The sequence below is a fragment of the Fundulus heteroclitus genome, chromosome 12, assembly GCF_011125445.2.
Source record: "Fundulus heteroclitus isolate FHET01 chromosome 12, MU-UCD_Fhet_4.1, whole genome shotgun sequence".
NCBI classification, from domain to species: domain Eukaryota; kingdom Metazoa; phylum Chordata; class Actinopteri; order Cyprinodontiformes; family Fundulidae; genus Fundulus; species Fundulus heteroclitus.
The window spans coordinates 45,135,930-45,147,797 of NC_046372.1; the positions used below are offsets into that span (position 1 = coordinate 45,135,930).

Below are 11,868 nucleotides of genomic sequence, written 5' to 3' on the forward strand. Positions count from 1 at the left end.
TCTTATTCTTTAGATGATGGATTGAATAGTGCTTTGTTCAGATCTTAGGATGTAGTTTTATGACTAAGCCCTGCTTAAAACTTCTCTACAATTTTCTATTGTGTGATTTGGTTATCAGGATGCTGTTTGTTGATGAAGGGTCTCCAGCAAATCTCTGAGGCCTTCACAGAACAGCTGGACACATGTTTAAATAAAAAGGTTTATAATTAGGTGTAAGGCAAGCGGTGGTACTGAATTTATTTTAGGTGTATTGTATTAAAGAAAGTTGAATATAAACATAAAGCACACATTTAATGTATTATTTTATTCAAAAAGGTTGAAAAGAATCCATAAATATGTGCTACTTTATATTGTCTATTACATAAAATAATAAAACACATGGTCTTTTAAGGCTGTAATGTGAAAAAATACAAAACATTCATCAATCCCTCCATCCATTTTCCAACACGCTTATCCCTGTTGGGGTCATGAGGGGTGCTGGTGTCTATCTCCAGCTGTCAATGGGCGAGAGGCGGGGTACAACCTGGACAGGTCGGCAGGTTATCGCAGAAAATACAAAACAGTAAGAGGGATTTGAATAGTAGGGTACTTTAAGACTTTAATCTCAGTGAGGTTTTTCCTGGTTAAATAAAGGCTAAATAAAAAAAAATAGAATAATGTAAACTGGTTAAAAAAAACTAATAAGACAAAATGTATTTTTCACAGTTTATAAAATCATTATTCAAAAAGGAAAGCAACTCAACCAGAGTGTAAACGAGGCTGTGGAATGAAGACATGTGGCTCCGGGAGCACAGCTGATTGAATCTGCTGACTGAGATGGATGAAGGGTATCTGCAGCATTGTTCCATGATTTAGCGCTGTGACCGAATGGGCCGTCTTAGCCAGTCCCGATGGCAGTTCTCTCAGATTTCTTGCAGCAATTATAACAGATGCTTGTCGGGTCTTGGAGAAATCAAAAGTCAGGGATCAAAAAGTGAAACGGGGCTCTGAAATGTCATGCTTGAGGCTGTTTGTGAATACCACACTATTGTGGCAAGGCTGAGCATACTTGGGGGGGTTGTAGTTAAATAGCAACAGAGAATAGAGGTCTATTTAAACATGCACAGGATGGCAGTATTACATCTGGCCAGTTGGTTGGACCTTCACTGCCCTGGATGCCCACATCCAATATCAATTTCTGTGATGAAGATGCTAAACCAGGGGTGTCAAACTCATTTTGGTTGAGGGGCCGCATTCAGCTTAATCTGATCTCAAGAGGGCCACACGAGTTAACTCATTGTAAGATTAAATAGAACTAATAAATGTGGACTTGTTGTTGATTTTTATATTAAATTGATTTCACTTTTACACAATATATTATGAATAACCTCAGCGTTTTTAAGAAAAGTATGTGCAATTTCAACAATACTTTTACTCAGTTAAACATTTACTTGTGCATTATGCATAATAACTGATCACAGTGATTATACAATGTTGAAAAAACATTTATTCACATTTTTTGGAACTTAAAAACACTGTCCTACATGACAAAATACATCAAACAGATAAAAATTAAGAAATGATTTAAATTTGTCCACACCTGAAGCTTAATCTGCTAATTAACCACAGCGCCCCTCTTGGACAATATAGGAACTGCATATTTTCAATTGAACGAAGTACATGTTTTTTTCAATAATTGTTTTATCATTCTCTTCCTTTTATCTCCTCTTTCTTTCACCTTTTGATTTTTTCTTCTTGTTCTTCCTTTCCTCTCCTACTTTCCCATTGTAGTGTCCATATCATTAGAGATATTCCCCGCACGAATCATAATAAAACTATTCACATTCATAAATCAAGCGGAGCACTATGGCAAAAGCAGTACTGCTCCACTTGTGAAAGTTAAATCTGATGAGCTCTTTTTGGCATTAAGACAACAATTCTTATTGCCACATTGTCAGACAGGACACTGGGTAAAAAACTAATTATTATTATTTTTTTTTAATAATGATAATGCATTTAGCCACAGGGCCGGACTAAATTGTTTGGCGGGCCGGATCCAGCCCGCGGGCCGTATATTTGACACCCCTGTGCTAAACCTTACTCACTATGTGAAGATAGAAAGAAACAGAAGGGTGTCACAAATGTGGGTCAGCTGTAACAAATATCATTACCTTATCCCATTATTATGATATTGCAGTTCTATGCTTGGAAATATCATGAAGCCCTAGTTAAAATGAATTCTGTTGACTAGATTAAATGTTTAGAAAATACCTTCAGGCTTTTGGAGTAATGTTTTGTTTTTCAGAGTGACACATTGACACTGCTCCACATAAAAGAAAGGCACAACAATATAAGACATTTTAGTATTATCTAAACATGCTCATTCAAACATTATAAAGGGTGTGGTCATAGTGTTAGAACTGTTTTGTTTTGGGGAGTTTTTCTGTCGAGGCTGAGCTGGAAAACGCCACTGATGTAGGACCTCAGATGTGTCAGGAGTTTCTATAACGACTCTCGGGCTCGGCTCCAGAAGAATTACATCTCTTAAATAACTTTTACAAACCTAAATAGATGAGACCCTCGTGCAATCGCAGAAACCTGCAGATTCATATGTCATGCAGAAGGCAAAAAAAAAAAAAAAAGCAGAATTTATAAGCCACACGGCAAACTACAAAAACCCAATGAGCTGCAGGGCTGATTGCTGACTACATTAAGCCTCTTAGGCAGGATGCTGATGAATCTACTCATTGAAACGTTAAGGTAATAGTCTTGACATAGCAAAGACATAACTCACTGACTGTACCTGAACATTCCTCCAGAACGACGGCAATTCCAAGCAAGAGCTGGTCCAATATGAAAGAGGACTTTGCTTTTATTACCATCATCATTACTGTATATCATTCCTGAATGTACAGCCATTTGGTTTCATTTAAATGTAAATCTGGGCACTGAACTGCGCATGTTGTCCCCCGTGGCAGCCCGACTATGATGATTCATTCTTGAATCTGCAGGCGGAATATAAGAGCCCCTTTACTTTCTCTCAAGGAAAATAACAGATTTGACCTTTGTCTGTTTTCCTGAAAGCCCTGTGAGCAGTGAAATAAAGAAACCTTGAGATTTTTTTTTTTTTTTTTTTTGGTCATGAAAACAAAAGTAGCCACATTTTATCTCTTATGACTATTTTTTTAAAAGGGTTTTTTTAACCTTAAGAAGGAAGACAAAGATGTTCGATCTATGGGGGCCAGGTCAGGGCCAAAACAGAGCCTGGGGGGGGGGGGGGCACATGTTAAATGAGGCTGCAGCAGCAGAACAGTGGAGAACGGCATCACAAGCCATGTGGTGATGATTACTTGAGCCACACTTGACACAAGTACACATCTGAGGACACTATATTCATATTCATCATTAGCAAAACATAAAGCAGGTTAACTTGAATTACTAATAAATGAACCGGATGACTTTAACACTCCTAAAGCAAATACAAGATAATCCCCACGCTTCCATCACGTATTTTTACACACAACCTACTCCGCTGCTAAATCACACAACGCATAAATTAATCATCAAGTCCTAAATAAATGCGCCTGCATGTCAGGTGAACTCAACAAGAGCTTCATCAGGATTCATGTTACAAGCAAATCAGAGTGCTCCCACAATCTCTTTGTATGTTCGAGTAGAGCGTCTTCAAAAACAAAATCCAGTTCCGTATCAAAAGGGAGTCAGAGCATGGTTAAGAAAGATGTGCGTGTTCAAATAACCCCTGCGTGTTTCATCAGAATTGTGAGACACGAGGGGAGAGCTTTTTAAAGTGCCCCCCCCCCCGGGCCGCACTATTCATGTGTTGCACATGAAGAAGCCCTCGTTCGTGACCCCTCGCGTGAGTCTCGTTCCATGCCACCGGGGGCCCCCCCCCTAAAGTCGGCCATTGATCCTTGAGAGCTTGAATCACTCTGCGTGCAAGCTGGAGCTGTCAGGCCCCGCTGCAGCCAGCAGACCACGGCTATTGGCTGCCATTTGGTTCATAGTGCGGAGCACGGGGGTAGAGGGGCAGGGGGTTGTCCGCGAGACGTGTGTCACAACATTTATGGCCCGTGTGACTGATGTGACTCACAGAGCAACGGGGAAACAGAAGGAGGTGATGTCGTGTTCCTGGAGCTGGAGATGGCACAAAGGAACACTTTTGACACAAACGTAATGGGAGCATTCCACATGAATTTGTCAGCAACCCTTTTTCAAAGCCATTTTTTCACTTTTTTTTTTACTCATTTTTTTCAACTCTATAAACCTTAGAAGCATTCTTAGATTGGTCGTAGCATCTTTAAGCCATGACCAACAAACAGTTATTTAAAGTTCTGTCGTGGCCTTTATATTTACCTTTGCTGTTCCCAGCAGACGATGATAACAAGTTTACTACTGTGCCCCCAGTTCCCCTCATTTTCTATTTTTGCTGAAAATATAAATTGCAACTGTAATTTATTTAAGCATAAGCTGTTTGTAAATATTCTTTGCACAATTGAAAAAACCTTGACCCATAAAGTTTTTCCATTCAAATGTGCTTTTACTGCATTTGCATTACGTTACTGTGACGCAGGAAAAGAAAGCTGTTGTCAGCTGCTTCCATTGGGGAAGGTGCATATTACATACATTGTTCAGTCTACCTCTATGTGTTCACAGTTCTATAGAATTATTACTAGAACCCCTTAGCTTATGACTCAAATGTGGCCCCAAATTTCATGATACCCTTGCTGTATTTGACACATGACTAAAACCACACCCCTAAGGTCCCTCCCAAACTTAATGTATACAAACAAATTGGTACTGGATTTACTTGAACAAGCCAAGATATTTACTTGAACAAGCCAAGATATTAACACAATAATTTGGGAAACCAAACTGATCAAATGTTTCACAGCTCAGCAGATTACAGCTTTATCAGTGTTAGTGGCCAATGGTTAGCGTGGCGCAGCATGCTCAGTGTTTACAAATCATTCACTGTCACTGTTTCATCTCTCTACCAACATTGCTGCCAGATAAACCTTTAAAAACTGTGGTGGACTTCATTAGAGATCATCAAACCAACTGGTGTCAGTGAAGGGTTTATTAATCAACTCTGTCACACAAACAAATACAGTAGGAGCTCAAGATCTTCTTCCTTTCTTAGTTCAACATAAAAGTCTCAGTCACAGATCAGGATGTCAAGCATAAAGCACACAACTTCATATCCAGGGGACATGGTAACAGATTAGATTGCAGAAACTACATGGCACTTCTTGGTTCGCGTTGTTTTTTTTTTTTTGTTTTTTTTGATGCCCTCAGTAGAGACTGACATCAATTTAGACAGAAATGCATGCATTTGTATTCATCATTTCACAAGACCAGTGTCAGCTGATTTTCAAAGCTGTTGTTGAGGTCGCAATACTGAAGAGTTTTCTCTACATTCCTCATTTTCTGTGAAGAAAGACCTCTCAAGAAGTACCCTTTCTACCTATAACTACCCATTCAGACTTTATTGTTAAATCGAAGGGTCAGGTGCTTTGTTGATGTCAGATACAGAGATAAACTCTGGAGGACCTTCTGAACGACTTGAGAATTAGTAGTAAACATTCAGATAACAGGAAAGGACTGAGCATATGAGGAAGTTGTCATTTTCAGATGTTAGATTAGGAATATTTAGTAGGAATACTTATCATTGGTATAAAAAGTAGCAAAAAGCAAAAACTATGCTGCATCACCACAGCAGACATACTGACAAAATGACCTCTGACTCTTGGTCCATCAGTATTTTACTGAGAAGCTAATAAAAAGCTTTTGGGGAAACAGAATATTTCCTAACCTCTTCCTTCAGCATTCCTCTGACATACTGTGCCATAGTCTGCGTAGATCAGCCGACACGCTGAAAGTAGGAGATGGTGCTGCTTGCATAAGCAAAACCATCCTCACAGAGTTTCTTTTTCTAGCATCTCCTACCACTTACCTAGAAGTCAGAGGTATCACGAGATCCTGGAAAACTGAAAAGTTATATTTCTTAAAATGAAATCTGTTTACAAAAGCACTATCAACTTACTATGTTAAAGATTCTTACATTTGGTGACGTAAGTCCCAGCTATTATCAATAGCATCAGATTTGAATAAATAACATGCTACTAAGGCAGATGATCAAACTAAACAAACAAATCGTTTTACTATTTTATTGTGAATCCGAGATGTAGGTGTTGATCTACAGAAGAACTTTTTGTGTTTTTAATTTACATTTGTTCTTCAGAGGAATTTCACGTAGAAAAACCCTAATTCCCACTAACTCTTCCTTAGACACTTTTGCAATGTTGCATTTTTTTTCCACAAAGCTATCCGTGGGCTGTTCTCACAATATATCTCCTCCTACATGTCACTTTAGCAGTCCTGTCACAGACTTCGTTCTCAGGACTTTATCTGCTTCGGTGGTCTGTTAGTAGGATGAGAAGTTTCAGATTTTTTTTTGTTGTGCCCCGTCAACTTAGACCACTCCAAAGCAGGCTTCAACTATCCAAACGGATTCATCTGGGACAATTAAAAAATTTTATTCAGAAGAATTTAGTAATTTTCCTTCAAACTTGCTTATTTTTTAAGTCACATCTTATCAGCTTATTTAATTTGACTCAATTGTTATAATTATTTGTATCGTTGCAGTGGTTGTAACATTTTGTTGTTTTATCAAAACACGTGGATCTGTTTTTCATCTACAGTATATGCCCATTGGTGGCAATATGGCATATTGTTGACGGGACAAAAATAGAAAAATATCTAATAGGCATTTAAATGGATTCATACCAGTTTCACCTCTGAAGATGATCATTATCCTCATCACTGCTTATTTCAGCCTCTGCATCCATGTTACTATCCATCACTGCTTGTGGATCATCAGTCATATTCTCAGTGTAACATTTATAGCTGAATTTTGCGCAGCAAGAATACTTCCAGAGTTGTAACTGTAGATTTTAAGTGATTGCTCTGTCTGATTGGATTAGAATCCTTTACTCTATATACTGCCAGACCTTGAACCTGCCTATGGTCCTATGGGACCTGGAAACATATATATATATCTATATCTATATATATATATATATCTATATATATATATATATATATATATATATATATATATATATATATATATATATATATATACTCTGCACCTGCATGTAAGACAGAAATTAGTTCTTGAATTGTATTGTCGCTATGGCAGTCGATTACTAAAAACTGCTTGTTGGGATGGCTGAAAGCACATACTTTCCAAACCATCGATGAACCCTCCACCAGTTTTACATTGTTTATCTGCCAGCATGCTACATTCTTAGTAGAAAAAATAAACAGTAAAATAAACATACAAATTATTTGTTAGGAAGCTGCAAATCAAATGCCGTCATCAGTCGATGGACATTGATGTTTTCTTACAGTGCTATCAGTAAGGGGCTAGTTCCCTGTTTTCAAAAGACCCTTCATTCTGTCTGATCATGTCTACCTTAAAATCTAAAATACTTAAACAGGTCAAAACTGAACTGGACAGATCTACAGTGAGCTGAGATTTTTTTTTTCTTAAACCCAGTTGGAGATTCTTTACTATATTTGTAAAAACAACAGAAAAGGGGGTTGATAGTTTTCCTCAAAAGATTGTTGAAATCGTCTTTTATTCATGAACCCAGAACTGTGTATAGTCTCTTGTGAGCTGAATGTATCAATACACCACTACCAAGGCAGCACAAAATCGGCACAGCAGAGCAAAACAATGCTGCTAGTGCTGCCATGTCCTCTTTGGCTGTCTTTAATGCTGTTCTCTTCCCTTCAGGTTACTGCTGCAAACCTTTTACTGATTCAAACCATTCCATACACTAATCAGGATAGATAATTAAGACACATAGAGAGCTCTTTATGATTTGTATATGAATACCAATATTCAGTCAGATGATTAAATGATAACAAAAGCAAGTTCGATGCAGGCAAGTGTTACTAGGCTACGTTTTTTTAAACCATGAAAGCAAAGATCTAATTCCAGTGAAGGACCGTGGCTCAGCTTCCTTTCTGAGTGCATTCATTGACAAATCTGATGTGTGAACACTGTCAAATCGAATGTGAAAAAGGCGATGAAGACTCAGTCCGCCCTGAGTTCTCTGGAGCCACAATTTATTGATCGCTTTCTTCTATGAGCTATTTGATGATGACTGCTTTGGTATCAAGAGTCAGAGAACGACAGGAGTTCTAAGTACAGCTTATCGATGCAGCTCACCTTGAAGGGCTTTTGTTGTATTCCGGTGTTTCAGTTTCAAACTATGCCATTAGGGCGGAACTAGATTTCATCGTTCCGGTGAGAAGATGTACCAAGCAAGGAAAATTTGCTGAAAAATGCTAATTTACTTTGTGGAAACCTTAGCTAGATTTCTATTATCAGTGTTTTTAGTAAGAGCTGAAATAGGTGCGTCTTAAACCATGGGTCATCATTTTCAAGGGCCGTTGTGTTCAAGGTAATGACTGCTTATATCTACAAATAACCTTCAGGGTATCTTGATGGTAGCCACTTCCACTCTGATCCTTCCTTTTTACTCTGCTTTTCCTGGCTAAATTGCTCGTTTAACTCCTCACAGCTTTAAAAATACTCCATGCATTCAAATGGTTACAATATCATCAAGTGCAGTTCATTAACTTCCTTTTCACTGGAGAATTTAGAATGAGAAAATGAAGCATGCCCTGTAGGATTCCTTCATTCATTAAGAGTCCTACATATGGAAACAAAACACAGGGAAGCTGTTTTGACTTCATTTCCTTATGCCCCTGCTGCGCAGAGTACTAAATAATAAATATGTTTTACCCACACAAAAAAAAAAGGTTTAATTTGGTATTCAGTGGGCCTGATTAGTGCGAGCTGGAAGCCATTGTTTTCTTCATCATAGGCTTCTCTCTTTATCACGGCAGCAAGTATGGGATGTGGGATTTCAGGAAACAAATATCTTAGATGTGAATTTAAGAGATACTGTTTAACTGTTTGCGTTTTTTTTTAGCTAATTTGAGAGAGCATACTTTTACTCATGCGAAAAGATGGAAATTTGAAATCAAAACTAGAATATGGATCTTTTGTAATGATGCACAAAATGACAAGTGATCAAACTTGGCTAGACATCCCTTTATCAGCTCTGATCAATTAATGAGCCGAAGAGTAAAAAGAAAGGCAAATCAGAATTTCCTCCTGTTTATAATGTGGTGGAAATTAAGAACTTTTCTGATCTGATAGAACATACATTTTATGCAATGCAGTTTGTTCTGAATATAGCAAAAGTCAGATAAAGGTAGAGAAGTATGAGGACAATCTTAAATTATTTTTTTAATTTTTTGTCAGATTCCTAAATATTACCTCTATCAAGGAATCTGTGGCACATTCTTAATTTTACAATCAGTGGTTGTCATTTTATCAGCTTGATTAATTAAAAGTTTCCACAAATGAGTTTAAATGTGTTACAGTCCTCTGAAAGAACACTAGAAATAACTTTCTGCCAGCATAAGCCTGTTCGGTGCATCTCTGAACCTTATTCTAATTTCCATTTAGAAATTTGGGGTTTAGCTGGATCAAACGGTTGTTATGGGCTGAGTCTCTGATTATCTCTGCACAGCACGACGTGACAGCATGGCAGCATGATAAAAGCGACACGATCCAACAGGCTTCGCGTGTACAATGAAAAGGCGGGAGCTCTCCTCTGGATACACAGTATACTCTGGGAACCGTGCTCACCAGAGTTTTTACTGAAATCAAGACGCTGCAACCTAAATACATCACAACAGTCAATCCAAGTTTGCAAAGCAACTTTTCAGAGTGTTCATCTTAAGGGGATTAAGAAGTACGCCATCACTGTCCGTCGTCCTCTAGGAGGATAATACAGCAGCAGGTAAAGCCAATAGAATATATACATGTAGGGGGTAGATTAGAAACAGTCACTAGGTTTGGAGCAAAGAACCAAGAAGGTATATTCTCGTACAGCTCATAGAATTTGAGATTTTTTTATGTATTCATCTAAGTGCAGCAGCTTAGACTCACTGAACACTCAGCTACATCAGAGGCTGTTTTTTCTTTTTTCTTTTTACCTAATTCAACAATGTCTGCATTCTTTTTATTTTAATTTAAGGAAAACTACAAGATCACCCACGGCCATATTGCAAAATATTCTTCTCAGTCAGCGGCTCAGCACCTTTAGGCTGTTCTGTGCAAATGAGCATGCAGATTGTTTGCAAAAAAAAAGCTGTATTTTACATCTGCAATCCCATTCATCTGCTCTTCAAAGGGATCACTGAAGATGCATTTGACAGCTCTTATTGTAGCTTTGAACCTCGACAAAGCTTTTACAGTTGTTACTGAAGATGCTCTAGCTGCTGCATAAACTTACTTTGTTTTTTTTTTCCAAAAAGGAACCACTTTTAACCTGAAAAGAACGAAAAGAAAAAAACGCACCATGCCATGCCTGTTGCACAGGCGTGCCTGCACCAATGGCTGCTCTCCTGCACGCAGCGTGGTCATACTGACAGATTCATTTCAGAACAAGAGCAAACGGACAATCAGCGCTGATCCGAGTCATAAATTAGCAGTGCGGGTGCCTGACAGAGCAAGTTTTAGCTTTATAAATCAATGGGCTGCGCATTTGGGGATCAGGAAGAGCTTCAGGGGCAATGAAAGGAGGACAAACTCCAGGGGATGAATGAAAACGCACACTGGAGACTGCGTGCGCGCTTTGGAGTATTTACAAACCCCGGATCAATAGCGTGCGTTTTCATTCAGGTGACAAGTGGTGCGCAGCCACGAGGAAGACACTTAGAAACACTGTAAGCGAGCGTAAAGTATCCGTGCGTGCACATGGAGATGAGTCTCCTACCTTTGGAGAACACTGGTGCTGGCCAGTAAAACCCATACAGGAGGCCCACGGTGAAGAGAAAGCGTCCTTTTGTCCGCGCATCCATAGCTCCCCACGGATGCGCTATAAAGGTGATGGTTCTCCGGATCTCTCGCGTCTCCCTTCGCCTCCTCGTCCTGCTGCTCCTCCGAGCTGCGCGGACTCCTCACGCAAAGCGAGGACAGAGGCAGTGTGACGGGCTGGCACCAGAAGATGAGACGGGGGAGCAAGTGGACGGCTGGCGGGCTGGACTGCTGATCGAGGGGGAACAAGCATCTTCACTTCACTTTCGCCGTGCGTGTGTGCGCAGCGGGGGAGACGTGCGCTCTCAGTTTACTCCCCCTTTCAAAGCATCATCAGCACCGGAGCCTGCTGCGCTCCGACCAATGGCAGAGGGAGGAGGGCGGAGAGGACAGAGGAGGAGGAGGAGAGGGAGATGTGGGCTTCGATCACTCAAACATTTCTTTTCACTGTAATGCACCAGGCAGGTCCGCCGTTGCGGTCCGGCAGCAAGATTATTGCCAAGCACAAAATGCAACAACTGAATTCAGTCCAGAATAAAGTTGCATAGCTTGATAAAAAAATAAATAATCAAAAGCCAGACCAGGAGACATCAATAAACTAGACTTGACCAGTGTGATTCTTCCCAGAGCCGAGCCAAGCCAAATGCAAACTAAGCTGCTTATGGCGCAGGAGTCAGCAGCGCACGTATCAAAACTTGATACGAAGTCAAGTTCGCCCGTAAAGATGCTACTTTTAAATGATCCATGTTTTCTGATAACAGTATGGAGAAGAATTGTTTTTATCTGCTGCAGGGTCAAGTTTCCTGCTTAATGTAACAGTTTAATGGCAAACCGCAATAATAAGTGAACCTAGCAAGGATTAGGAAGACTATTGTGATCAATTATTTTTCTCCCCCTTTTTTTACGACTGGTCCTTTTAACAGATCATCTGAAACAGGGGAAACCCAAAATAGCAAGTTGTG

The 11,868-nt window shown here is 39.5% G+C and overlaps 1 protein-coding gene across 1 annotated transcript in view; it reads right to left on the reverse strand.

Moving 5' to 3' along the window:
• The window catches only part of LOC118565088 (netrin receptor UNC5D-like), a 193,615-nt gene extending 182,367 nt beyond the window's left edge, over positions 1–11,248 (reverse strand). The window contains exon 1 of the mRNA XM_036144729.1: positions 10,866–11,248. Within this exon, the coding sequence (XP_036000622.1) occupies positions 10,866–10,950 (85 nt within the window). The 5' untranslated portion in view covers positions 10,951–11,248. The remainder of the gene's footprint in view (positions 1–10,865) is intronic.
• Positions 11,249–11,868: the final 620 nt, after the last annotated feature.